At 42.3% G+C, this 13,881-nt stretch overlaps 2 protein-coding genes across 6 annotated transcripts; one reads left to right on the top strand and one right to left on the bottom strand.

Moving 5' to 3' along the window:
* Positions 1-540: 540 nt before the first annotated feature.
* Positions 541-4,620, top strand: smim29 (small integral membrane protein 29). 4 transcript variants are annotated; one of them, XM_037269867.1, is made up of 5 exons: positions 541-646; positions 1,463-1,733; positions 1,823-1,848; positions 1,933-2,038; positions 3,085-4,620. In XM_037269867.1, the coding sequence occupies exons 2-5, from the start codon at positions 1,629-1,631 to the stop codon at positions 3,145-3,147; spliced, it is 300 nt and encodes a 99-aa protein (XP_037125762.1). In that variant the 5' UTR covers positions 541-646; positions 1,463-1,628; the 3' UTR covers positions 3,148-4,620. The 4 variants fall into 4 exon arrangements, with proteins under 4 accessions (XP_037125762.1, XP_037125771.1, XP_037125779.1 ...); XM_037269876.1 differs by having other exon boundaries at positions 548-646; positions 1,460-1,733; XM_037269884.1 differs by lacking the exon at positions 541-646 and adding an exon at positions 677-906 and having other exon boundaries at positions 1,460-1,733.
* On the bottom strand, positions 4,214-9,422 carry hmga1a (high mobility group AT-hook 1a). Of its 2 annotated transcripts, none has more exons than XM_037269844.1 (5): positions 9,274-9,422; positions 8,274-8,372; positions 7,555-7,650; positions 6,636-6,689; positions 4,214-5,924 (listed from the first exon to the last, which is right to left on the bottom strand). In XM_037269844.1, exons 2-5 carry the CDS (start codon positions 8,355-8,357, stop codon positions 5,850-5,852), a joined length of 309 nt encoding a protein of 102 aa, XP_037125739.1. In that variant the 5' UTR covers positions 8,358-8,372; positions 9,274-9,422; the 3' UTR covers positions 4,214-5,849. The 2 variants fall into 2 exon arrangements, with proteins under 2 accessions (XP_037125739.1, XP_037125749.1); XM_037269854.1 differs by lacking the exon at positions 9,274-9,422 and adding an exon at positions 9,052-9,200.
* Between the last annotated feature and the right edge of the window lie 4,459 nt (positions 9,423-13,881).

A 13,881-nucleotide genomic window follows, 5' to 3' on the forward strand; every position in this document is an offset into this window, starting at 1 on the left:
ATCGCTGAGCAGGAGATATTTAAACATGACAAACCGAGGGTTTGATGCAGATTAATATCGAGATTGTATGACATGATCCAATTAATTTCAGAATGCATCTTAGAGTTTGGACAACACATTTTCAAGAATTGGATCAATCCACCATCCATAATTTCTTCAGATTATACCTTTGAACAACTGGGCCCACTGTTAGTGTACCAAACAAACCGTGCGAGTGGCTCGCTGTGGCGCTCCCTGGTGGGACAATAAAGTATTTTCACTAATTTAGTCAACATGTTTTTAAATGAAACACATTCGAAAATGTTAAACATATATGTAGAAAATATTTATAAACACATATTGACAGGAAATAAATTCACCAATTATTTAATCTTATGCATTTATTTAGGAAAAACGGGTTATTCGACGCTTGATAGTGTAAATGTTCGATGGGTCCAATTTAAAAATACAACTTTGCCCTTATTTGGTTGAACTAAAATTTTATCAGGATATCCCTTTGGGTTTGGGTTAATAAATTGTCCCGATGTGAGCGAACGTCTTATTTTGAAAACGGAATCACTACGATTGCACTCGCTGTTACGCCCAGCTTGCTAAAGGTAAACTGGTTGCGGAAGCAACACAAACAAATCGACGTGATTCACGGAAGGTGAGTGAAATGCCGCATTGTTTTCCTCCCGAAACCAACGATGCGCCTTGTGTCACCAATTTAAAACGAACAATAGCTTTGCGAAGATGGCTGGCCTGGAAGTGTTTACTGGTTCAAATAACTTTGATTAGAGCAGCGGCCGGCAACGAGAGCTAAACGTTAGCTGGAAGCTAATCGATTTGGACGCGCAACAATATGTAAGCCGGAAGCTCATAGTCTACTTTCCTTCAACTGTGTTGCGTTGAGGACAGGTCGTGCAGGTAGGTGTCTCCCGGTAGCAAGCAAATGGCATCTTTGTTTGCACGAGAAAGTTTCCTATATTTACGACGAAATATGCATATCGCAAAGGCTTACAATAATTTTCAAATGGATGCTTTATCTGATCATTGAGCCTGCTTATGGGAAACAAAGTGTAAAAAAAATGTAATTTCGCATGGTATTCCAAAATTGTGCAGCCCTAATAGATACATCTATTCTGTTATTTAAAAGAGCATTGAATATGGTTTTTTTTCGATGTAATTTTTAGATTTCCTACTTTGTGAGTGATCTTTGAGCGCATCTCAAGTCTATTTCAATGCGTGGGAGTACCGAGGTGGCGAGGGTTTGTGAACCTGGCGTTTTATTTCCGGGTAAAAAAAAAAGAAAAAAGCCACCAAAATAACTCTTATTTAACAAGTAATTAGATCGCCAAGGTAATATATAATCATAAAAATCATTTTAGTTGATTTTGGAAAGCTTAAAAATAGCATACAGCTCCTTCAAAATGTATTGACCTGACCTGTACTCATAATCCCCTGTGTGGTTTGTCCCAAGTAGGAGGAGCAGTGAAACCATGTGGAAGTCACATGAATGAAAAGGATGAGGCCTGATCAACCAGAGCGTAGCTTAAGGAGAGAGCCACTGCACAGTGTGTGTCCCTGGGTGGGGGGTTTCCATTCGCTGTAAAGCAACCCCCTGTCGCCCCTTGCCCTGATTATATGCAATGAATAGTACCACTGCGTCCCCCACCATTAATGGAGATGCGGCGGTGGGCTATGTCTTGGTGCCATTCTTCCTCATCACCATCATTGGAATTATTGTAGCAGTGGTAAGTTGACATGTTCTGTACCGGTGCTTCTCAAACTGTCATGTTTGTCATGATTGGATAAGAATGTATATTTCTGACTTCTTTTTCAGGTCTTGTACGTTCGTAAGAAACGAAGGTAAAAATACAGTTCCAGTCCTGTTTAAGATGGACTTATGTCTCCTTTTAATCTGTGTTTTGGTCTTCTTTGTTGTTTTCTCAGACTTGACAGACTCCGCCATCAGTTGTTACCAATCTACTCTTATGACCCCTCAGAAGAGGTGAATGAAGCTGAACAAGAAATGCTGTGGCGAGAAGAGGACACCAGAGTAAGGCACACCTTTCTTTGAAAACAATCATTATTTAGTTAAAATTAGAAAATAATAATAAATTGATAAATATTAATAAAGAATCACCTTCCGTGACCCAGTGGAGGGGTTTGTGTGTCCCAATAATTGTTGGAGCTACATTTTCTGGGGTTTTATGCCTCTGGCAGGGTCACCCATAGCAAACAAGTCCTAAGTGAGGAACCAGACAAAGCACGGTTCATTGACCACTGATGACAAATGAAATTAATGGAACTCAGTTTTTCCTTGCCTGGATGCAGGTTTCTTTAATTTAAAAATTGAAAAATTACTCACAAGGGTTCCTGTTCCTGTTTTTGCGCACTTGTACAAATCGATTGATTTCTGTGTAGTTTTTTTTTTTTTTAATCTGTGGTTTTGCTTGGTTGCAACATACGGTGACGTGGCCAGGCTTTTACTCTTGTTTCTTCACAATTCAGTTCCTCTAATGTGTAGGAAAACAGCTGCAACAAGTTGAGAAAAGAAAATACAAATTTTGTAAACACATACTTGTAACTCAAGCTTCAACTTTTTGTCCCCCTCTGCTAGGATTGTTACCATCTCGTGGTACCGCTGCCGATTGCAGCTATTTGAAAAGTACATTCATTTCCTATAGCACTTGTCACATTGAGGTGGAGCCTATCTCATTCTGGTCACGTACACCCTGGACTGGAACTTTGAGCTAAATTAGCTGTCTTGTTGCAATTGGAAAATGTTGGTGTTGCGGTCACGTTAAAAACTCTTCCACAATCGTTTTGTTAATTAGATAAACCCAGCAATTTATTGGTGTCCTGTAATCCAAGTCTTGCCCAAATGCTTGGAAACCAGTAGATGGCAATGTTCACTACGCAAAAACAGTAAAAAAAAGAAAAAAAAAAGTTAAACATGACCACTGACTTCTTTGCGCTTAAGGTGCTCTGCTGCATTCAAATTGTAATTCTTGTAAAGTGAGAACAAATCACCTACATTTAGATTCTCTGAATTTGATTTCAATTTGAGGATGACACTAAAATGCTTTCTTGTCTTGTTAGGTTGTTCAAGGTTGGGCAAGAAATTATCAACAGCAACGCCCTCTTCTGACCAAAGATGCCTGAAGAATCCAAACCTGCACTAACCACAAAGATAGTTTTTTGTTTATTTGCCTGCCCCTCCTATCTTAAAGTACAACAAGCAAAGGCATTGAAACTATGTTTCAAAATGCATTCAACATTTAATGTATTTAATGTAAAGTATTTATTCTCAAGCATACACTGAATTTCAGGGTCTATTGTTAAAACAGGTGCATGTCCTCCAGAACACACTTTGTTCACATCTTTCTGGTGTTACTGAACATTCTGGAATTGATCAATACATTGGAATTCATTCCAGACTGCAGATTTTGCGGCACATCCGAGAAGCCGCGTCACATATAAAAGAAAAGATTTCAATTAGCACTCTTTCTGAATAAGTCAGCTCTGAATGAAAGTGTATTTTACATGTGTTTCACTTTCTAATTCACTCAACAAATGTTGCTGCTAGCTTTTGTTTTTGTTTACACACCAAATTATCATAAGCCCCCCATTTGTGATCTTTGGGTGAGGCATGTAAGCCACAATATGCACATAAACACGATCCGGTGTTCTTCTGAATGACTCCTGCTCCAAATATGTCCCAAGCACATGTCACCAGAAAAGATTCACCTCCAGCCAGAGTTGAATGCCATGATTGTGACTGTACTCAATGATAGACCCGCCTACTTTATTGCCCTCAACTGTTTGAAGCCACTCAGGATTGTTATTAGCTTGCAAGTGCGGATGCAGCTCATGGAATTCTAAACCATTCAATTCATTTGAACAAGTTGTGCATTGTGATGGAGAGAGGACATGTGCGTAAGCCAGGTTGTTTGAATTGTGATTTGTTGTTGCTCAGGTTTTCCTCAAAAATGTTTTAACTGTACCTTTACTGAGCTGCTGAGTTTCACTTGGACCTGAATGGGAAAACTACTGATGCAAATTAGTCTGCACTGTTATGAAGCTTCATTTCTGTCAAAGAGAACTTTTTTTTTTTTCCTGATGAAATCAGTCATGATTATTAATTACGCTGGAGTGATGGCAGAAAATATACTATGAACAAAAACCTTCATAAGTAGAGCAACTTATGACTAAACAAAAGACAGGACAATGACAGAAAATTATCTTTATTGACCGTTTTATCTCATACAAATTGCAGGGCACCATAGAAAATATATACATTGCACATTTATATACGGTGTCCATTAAAAAGAATGATTCCATCCTCAACAGTTTACAGTATATAAATGAACAGATGTAGACGTCAGTTTGCGATGTAAATCAGATTTTGTGAAAGTCAATGCACAACATAACCACTTGATGGAAAATGTTAGGCAAAAAGCAGGAAAGGTGTCCAACCTTAAAATGTTTCAGTGCACCAGAAGAAAAAAATGAAAATTTGCTAAACTACCACAGTCAGCGAACGCAGTATTGTCAAGCTGACAAGTCTCCCTGACTTGCTTCTCACTCACACCAGCCAAGCTTCCGTTGTGAGCCAGCCTGCTTCAGTCAGGTATTTAAAAAAAAAAAAAAACTGACTCGTGTCCAGAGTACACAGTAACACAAAAACGGTAAAATGCAATGATATAAACTGCTGAATGAGGTATGAAAGTCCAGGCATTGTGTTGTCACTTTGCAGTTTTATAACCGAGGTTGTAGCGGCTGAGGTGTGTTGAAGAACGGCCAAGAGGACACTTGAACGTTCTTTTGTTGTTGTTGCAGGAAGCAAAACATCCTTTAAACAGGCTTATTACAATTAAGTAAGTTTATGGGAACCCACGCAAGGTGAATAAGCGCAAAAAACAAAAAAAAACATGAGCAGCCTTTTTAGCGAAGTACCAACAACTCCCAATTTTATTATTAAACTGCTTATGGCTGTACATTTTGTCTTTCCGTTGACCGGGCGCGCGTGTGCGCAGGCAGAAACCGTCTGTAAAAAGCTCCCTGAAAAACCGACACTGATGCTCTCAACCTGGAACCCTATACTTTAAAATTGACAACACTTGAAAAGAAGCAGCACACAACTTGAAATGGGATGGAACTGGAAAGTAATCAAAACAAAAAACTACAAACACGAGTTGTCTCCCCCGCTACACACCAATGACAGAGGAGGCCGTCAGATAAGCTAACACCTAAAATGTCCTACATGAGCAGATGTTCTACTTGTGAGCGGTGACATCGGGAAAGGGGGGGGGGGGTATGTATACCACCAGTGACCTATTCTCATCCTAAATACTGAAACTCAACTCCATCTAGCGTACGATGGGAAGGATAGGTTAAACCACACACCACACAAACACGAGTATTGGTAAAAATCACCTTTGTCCTGTACAAAACAGAGAAACTCTAGAGCCCCTACCATCTCAGACTTGGGTATAATCAATAAGTAACATTGAGTAAATAGAAAACAAACAAAAAAAAGACTAAAAACCATCTTTCAGCAGAAATGAAAATACACTCGGCCCCGAGAAGCCCACCTTCTCCGGCATAAAAATTCTTGCGATGTCATGACGTAGAGAAAAGGGCTTGTCATCTGTCATGTATGTGATGCTCAGAGCTACGCTTGCGCAAGGTCCAGCGTTTTTATCCAGTGCTGTTGCATGAGAAATGTACTGCGTAGACCCTTGTTTGAGCCGAGGGCCCTATCAGGGGGATAGTGGTCATGAAAGTGGCACTGGTGTTGAAGATACAGTCCAGTTACAGTTAACAGTAAGTCAGTATGCTGAGAGAGGTAGCACGTGTTGCTATTACTGGTCCTCTTCCTCATCCTCTTCGTCTTCTTCCTGCTCCGACGACTCCTGTGATGCTTTCTCTTCCTTTTCCTAAAAGGAGATGGAAAAAAACAAATGAGTCTGTGTCTCAACAGAAATGCTGAGTCAAATCTCGACGAGTCTTTCTTTGGATCAATGTTATCCTACATCTTGACAAACTGCTGTGGCATGAGGAGGGATGGGTGACTCAGGATGGTGGACCGATGAGTCACAATGAGGCATCCGGCTTCCTTTACTCACTCCCAACTGGATGTGTTCATTCATAAAAAGAAGTGGCGGGGTAACTACGGGTCATTGCTTCATGTGACTAATGTGATCCAGGCGGCAATCCAAACACACCCATTACTACTCGTGCATAGAACACTTTCTACTACGAAACCACATCGGCTTCCTTGATGGAACGGTGTCAAGTCAAGATTTTGTTTGTTTTTGTGTGTTCCAACTAGAAAACTTGCAAAATGGGTTGAAAACTATTATCCAAATTTGGGGTCTTTTATCAACTGTTAAATTTGGATGTTTGGTTAGCATGTGGCTAACCTCTAACCTCTTTCACCATATTGAGTCGAAAACAAAATTGGATTGTTCCTTTTATAAATCACCCATTTCAAGACAGGCAGCAGCAATTGCCAGCAGAGTCAAAGTCAAAATACCCAAAGCAAAAAGTGACTCATCTTGAAGGATTTTGGCATGCGTGTATGGAAAATATTTTGCCCCAAAATCACCGTATCAATTCTAATGCAGTTACAACCAAACAATTCTTACCTCCTTCTTGGGTCTTCCTCTGCGTTTGGCACCAGGAGCAGGTTCTGCCTTTGTCTTTGGAGAGGGAAGGGGCATGGTTAGATAAAGTACTGTGCAAAACTTAAGTATCAGTGCATCATGCTAAATGCATGAACCCCATATTCAGGTTGACCATATTATAGTCAAATTTAAAAAGGGCACCTGGGGGGGGGAAATCAAACCACATATCAGCAGTAATATTGTCTGAAATAACATATTAAACACAAAATATTTGTTTTGCTTTTGCTGCCTGCAGGTGGCAGCAAAGCCTGCACAATAAGATCTGGACAAGGGGCACTGGGTTCATTGGCTATTATCTGGAAGGCCAACAGGAACTGCACACAGGGCACTCCAGTTCGCTGGCCACCTGGTCCGAAGCTCAGAGACAGCTGGTGGAAGCCGGCATAGACGTAAACCCTCAGACACTTGGCTTTTCTTGCTAACTCTATATCACAAACGCGTGCGCATGCAGGAGCAATTTGCCTTCCCTCACACGTACAGTAGCAGCGAGGACAATGCTCATGGGGGGAGTCGCAGGGTTCAGGGCGAGGGAGAAAATCAGCTGTTGCTATGGAGACAACAGGCTGAGAAGAACTTGGACAGTGTGTGGAGCGGGGTGTTGGGGGCGGGGTCTCAGCGTGGAAACACCATTGCAGCCTCTGTACCTACGTCACCCTTTGCATGACACGCTGCAGGATGCTGCAGATCAGGAAGTACAGTCATGTACTTCCTGCAAAAAAAACTGGATTTACAATAGGGAAGACAATTTTTGACAGGAGGGAAACAATGAAATAATCTATAAGCAAACTTGATGGGTTGCCAGGTCTTATTTTCTGGTTATGACCCGGTCAGCCAGTCTTTGCAGCCGCTACTTTGCCGCATGAAGACATGATGGACTTACTTTGCCCTTGCTGCTGGGTTTGTTTTTGCTGCCCTTGGGTCGTCCTCTGGACCTCTTTGGAGTCGGCGATCCGCTGGGCTCCTGAGACTCGGGACGCTGACGTTAAAACAAAACAAAATGAGTGATGAATGACTTGCGCACAATTTACTCTGCGCTCGTAAATGTATCTAAGAAACTATGCCAAATATGCAGACACACCTAAACTGCAAAACGTGCCAATAATTGTGCAAGCAATACATTGATCCACTCGTATTCTTGTGACAACATGCACTTGTGGGCCTTGACTCATCTGATTGAATTTCTATCTTGTTTACTACTGCAGCTTTTGACGATCAACGCAATTCAATAGACTGCGCAGCGTGACGGCCATACCAGCCACCCTCAACCTTGCAATGTCAGCCAACGCATGAGGAGTGGCGGTGGGTCTGAGAGGGTTAAAACTGGTTTGTGTGTGTTGGGTTACAAGTTCCCGACAAACACAGGAAGTTTGTTGATGGGGGCTTCTACACCTCCCATTAATCATGGCCGAAACGCACGTTCAAATTGGGACTCGTACCTGAAGTAAAGACTTGCTTTTCACGGGACGCCTGAAATGCGCCATTAGCTTTGGAGACACTTTGGATCATGTGCGGGCTACATTCCCAAAAGTGATGAGTCATGCAAACTTGATGCACCTTATCACAAAACCTGCACTTAAAAGTTTATTTTGCCCGTCTTACCTGAGGAAGCTTGCGGGGTCTTCCACGCCCCCTCTTCTCTGTCGTCTCCTTCTCCTTAGATGACACTGTCCCCTTGTCGCTCATATTTACTTCTCACACCTAGGAAATAAAAACCACACCTGGTCAGAGTCGCTTGCAGAAGACAACGTGCCGAGCTCACATAAATGGGGGGGGGGGGGGGGGGGGGGATGGGTCGTGATGGAAGAGAGAGAGAGAGAGAGCGAGGAGGGAGGGGGGCAAAAAAAAAAAAAAAAAAAAGGCGCAAAGCCACGACGCATCCAGCCCTTAAATCAACTCTTCCCAGAGGCGCTATTTCGGTCCCGCGTGCGCTCCACAGCGGAACGGAGCGCACGCCTCCGCCTCGCGGATCTCCGTTGAAGCGGTTTGCACGGTGTAGCCACAAGCCGCAGGCCTCACCGTTGCATTCACGTACCGACCGCATCCCAAGGCCCATGCATGCGTGCGTGCGTGCATGCATGCACGCACACCTCTGGCCACACACACATGCACAAAATAACCCGTGGAAGCGTTGCGTGTGCTATTGCTATCGCACCCTTCTTACATCTGCGCAAAAATGTCAAGAATGCATTTCAAAAAATGAGCCCGAGAGTACGAACGAGCCTGCGAGGTGCGCGTCGTGTTTTGTGGCGGGCCTACAGCAACAATGGACGGCTTCTCATTGAAAGCATGTCGCCCTCCTTTCACCGGAGCTCGAGCGATTGAAAATATTCGCAAACCATCGTGACGGTGCGTTGGTCTTTGCAAAATATGCACTCACCTCTACCGCTCAAGTTTAACCTCCAGCTTAAATTACACAGCGAAATTTCCCCTTTAAGCCGGGTGCTTATAGCCGGTTAAAGAGCCCTGCACCGACCCACAAAGCGTCGCGTTGAGACGACATCCAAACACACAGCCCGCCCCTTTAACTCCCAGCTCGTGAAGCATTTAAAGCAACGCAGCATTGGCGAAAAGGCTGTTTTCCCCTCAACATTTTTCTTACCGGCAGGTTAATGGGTTTATTCCAACGTGGTCCTAAAAATAGCATGTGCGTCTCCTCTCCGGCAGATAAAGAAAAAGGCGCCAGTCAGGAGGAGTTTTGGGGCAATATAAAGAGCCGCCCTCATGGGAGCAGGGGGACTGGGGGCGGAGATATGATAAGTGGGCCACCAACGGCACTGGACCGGCTCAAGCGCCCTCCCCCCACCCCCACAATGTCTTTCCTCCCTCGTTGGACTCGGCCACACAATAAAATGCGTGTACAACTCGCAGCACGCACACTGCAACTACTGAACACAATGGAGGGGAGTGTTCAAGTGTTTTACAAGGCATCTTTCCCCATGAAACTGCAGTTTACAGTGATGGAGAAGATGTCCTTTAAATAAATGAATGAAGAAAAAAGAACACTTTGTTCACAAATTTATCTCTCCAGAATCCAACGCTACCACAATTGACAGTTAAAAAAAAAATCGTGTTGTTAATATTTGGATTAAGTATGTCGAAGCAATTTCAAAAAAAGACATTTCAAATTGAATTGACCTTTTATTCTCAAATTTCAACCATCTCACTGGCCTTTGAGAAGTCTAAACATAAGCCTGCCTCACATCTAACTACTAAAACTAAGTGAGCAAATAACTACAATCTGACCTGCGGGATTGCTCAGCAGCTACATGCTTCTGCTTGGTGATATTATACATAAATCTAACAGTAGTTTTAAGACTTATTTGTATACTCTTGATCTGGAGATTTCCTGATAAGGACCCACTTTGATAAGGACCCACTTCACCGAAGACATCTTCTTGCAGCGCTTCATCAACTCATTCATTGCCATTGATGGCTGTAGATGTCCAATATCCACTTTAAATAGACTGGCAGTGAATGAGTTAATATATATTTAAAAGTAGCCCCTCCGTCCATATTAACTGTTGTGTGTTCACTCCCACTGCGGCGCAAACGCCCATATGCTGCAGAATGACAATACAAGCTCCACGAGTGACAAAAGATTCTCGCATTCCATCGTGTGCTGCTGTTTTGCATATGATAAGATGTACATCTAACATGCACTGTATGGGTGTGTTGGATGCATTTGTCCCAATGAGGCCAATGTTCTGCTCAGCATGTGCGAGCCTTGCGTGGCCACCCCCTTCGTTCCTTGTTTTTTACTCTATTCACTTCCTTCCTCTTCATCTTCCCCAACAACTTCAGGCCCATCCCCCTTCTCTGTCACAGCAGCCCCTCAGAATGTGGATGGAGAGGAGGAAATAGGTCCTCTTGTGTAGGTTTGTCCTTCTCAGCCATTGGCACCACCTGGAGCCCAACGCGGGGATTGAGCAACAATGCATGCACATGATGAGTGTGAATTGAAACTCGCACATGGAAAAGTAGTCAATATTTCCAGAGATCCTTTTATAATTTTCTACAATTCCATTTTTTATAATCTTGCCAATTAAGATGAAGGTGAAAATACATTTTCTTGTGATTGGGGCGAGGGCTTGAATCTGAATGAATCCACCTTCCTCACTCTGGTGGCTTTACCATTAGTGAGTGCACAAAAATGTCTATTTTCAAATTTCAATTTCAACAAAATAAAAAAATAAAAAACCATTCTTGAACTTGCTTAAAATTCCCTTGTGTAAGGAGCTTACAGCCATCTATTTTTTTCCCCCACTTTAAGCACTGGTCTTCTGGGAACCTACGTTCAAAGAAGCCACCCAAGGAACTGGTGAGACGGTTTGGAATCCAAACTGAAATCTCCTAAGAGGCGACCACTTCGCTCACCCTCTCCTGGCTCTTGAACTGTGCCGCAGCTCGAAGCAGACAGATCCTATTAAGCATCTCAGTGGGAGGGATGGTCAGCGTGGGGGTCTTAGCCCACTTTTTCATGCTCACACTGATGTCCTCTTACCCTTTTCCGTCTTCATATATACTTGCCCTCTGGCACGCACTTTCTAGCAATCCACAGTGTTTAAACCGCAAACGCTGCTGCAGCCAAACCGGCTGACAGATGTGGACGGAACCATCCATTCACCTTCCCTGGCCTTGGATGGGGCTGAGTAACAAACATGTTCGCACGCCACTCACATCCTCCTCCTCGCCATAGGAGAGGATGAGGAAAGCATGAAGGAGGGACGGACACATCCACTGGGAGGAGTGAAGAAAGTGTGGGAGTAGCAAGGTGGGTGGAGACCCAAATGTGTGTGGGCGTCTTTTCCCCTTGTGAGAGGGGGTGGATGGAGGTTAGTGGGCGGGGGGATGGGGCCGTTTATGAGTAGTATCTGAGTCACACAAACACAGGAAGTAGCGCGTGCAGCTTGTTTGGTGAGCACACTGCTGTATTTATGTTGAGGCCCCATATGCAGACAATAATTGGAGCTCTCAAAATACTTCATTTTACCTTCTTTCGTCTCTGAGTCAACTTTACATCGCCACATCCTGACATTTGAGCGTCACTCACCCTGTGACTCAAGCGTTTGATATTTTCAAGAGTGAAAACAGAGTTCTATTTGAAACTCGTTTTGGCACCAACACTCACAATCTTGGACATGACTCATCTTTTGAATAGTAGAATTATTTGAGAAATGTATTTTTAGTTATGTGATGCACGAGACGATTTCAAATCTTAATGTGCAATGTTGCCCCTTATTCACATAGTGCTGTGAGTGGGAGGTCAGAGGTCAAGGGCTCCGGTAGTCCAGTGTACTTGAAAGTGCTGTTGCCTTTCAAGTGTCAGTGTTGTCTATTATAGTTGACAGTGAACTCGTGGTTTGTATGTTTTTAAAAAGAACAACACATGCCTTATTTTTATCTAAGGTTTTATATTGTCCACAGGCATGTGTGTGAATGGCGAAGTCTCTTAATTCGAATGATGTCTTGTGATATATTTATGGAACAGACTTCACACACCAATATTAGTTTATTAACACTCATGAATATTCCATTTTTTTCAAGTAAAAAAAAAAGTCAAACTAAAATTCTTCAATTTTTTTTGGACTTGGGACCAATCCTAGAATCAGAATCAATTTGATTGGCCAAATTTATTAAAAACACTCAAGGAATTTGTCCCCCGTGTTTTTAGCCACTCTAATATTACAGCGATAAGGCAAGCAAATATAGCAAGATGAGCAGATGATTAGTATATCTGCTCTACATTTGGCTGGTTACCAGCCTTTTAATACCCTATTTATTTATTTATTTATTTATTTATTTATTTATTTATTCGTTTGTTTATTCATTTATTTAGTCAATTAAAATCGGGCTTTCTGGTTCTTTAGGTCTAACACAACAATCCGAACCAATGTCCCCCCCTGGTGTTGATACACTTAACATACAACTATTGCAAGGCGCAGAAATAATATCATCCACCAGAGAGCAGTCGTATGCCGTGAAATCTTCACATCATGTAATAAAATAAAAACACCCTCCACTTAATTTAGCCGTTAAGGTTTTGCACTGTTTTTTAAAGATGATGATGATGTTGATGATGAATTACAAAATACAGAATAGGAATACAAGCATTTTTTGCCATACAGTTAGCACTTTAATGCCATCTGAAGCTTGCTCTTCACAAATAACAACCAGAAGCTTTTGAATTGAATTGAAACTTAATTCCTGCTCTGAAGCTCATCACGTGGACAGAAGCTCAGTGCTGACATGAGCGTATGTTTTGGCATTCTTGCACCATGGAGGTACATATGAAAAAAAATATCTATATATGCATTTGTTTATTTGTTTATCTTTCTTGCACGCTTCCTCTGTTTGACCTGATTGATCAAACGGGGAGGGGATCCTCCTCACATTCCAACAAAGCCACTGCAATCCCCAGAGACAGGCGACAATCCTGACGGCATCCGTGCTTGTTACATCTACAACGACGATCGGTGTTCATTTATCAGCACTTTTGTTTATATGTAGCGAGAAAGGGGGCACAGAATCCATTCACGGAGTACTGATGTGACTGCAAAACCACCACAACAAATAAAAGCTGGGCTGGTGGATAACGGTGTTTACAGACTTCTTCAAACAGGTGCAAGGCTCAGCTGCAGAGTTGAGTGGCTTCAACATTTGTCCTATCGATTCCACTTTAATTGTCCTCCTGTCAAGAAGGTTGGACAAAAGGCACCACTGCCTGTCACAACAGACCAAACTAATTTGAAAGGAACAAATATTGGCAGGGACGTATGATGACTTTGAAGTAGGGAGAGGTTATGTGCTCTCTTTCTTTCTGACAACATACACTGTATATTGATCAACTGCAATGACAACGTAGCATAAACAAAAAAAAAAAAAGCAAACAGAGCTGATGAACCTTAAATCTGTTTTTGTTTTTGCACTAATGTGCCCTCTGTGATTGGGCAGCAATTTTCAACAGTTTTCCAAACGAGAGGCAAATCTTTTTTTGCTTCAAGCTTTTATTTCTCTCCATGAAAGTTTATCAAAGTACTTTCATACATGAGTGCCATTATATTGAGTGTAACATTAGTTTTCTAGCTTAATGCTAACATACAGTATGAAAGTATATATTAGCTGGCGCGGCTTATAGTCCGAAAATTACGGTACATTGTTTTCTGCCTGTGCGAAAACATTTGTGCATTTTGATTGGTTACTATATTCA

This window comes from Syngnathus acus, chromosome 2 (genome assembly GCF_901709675.1).
Source record: "Syngnathus acus chromosome 2, fSynAcu1.2, whole genome shotgun sequence".
Classification (NCBI taxonomy): Eukaryota; Metazoa; Chordata; class Actinopteri; order Syngnathiformes; family Syngnathidae; genus Syngnathus; species Syngnathus acus.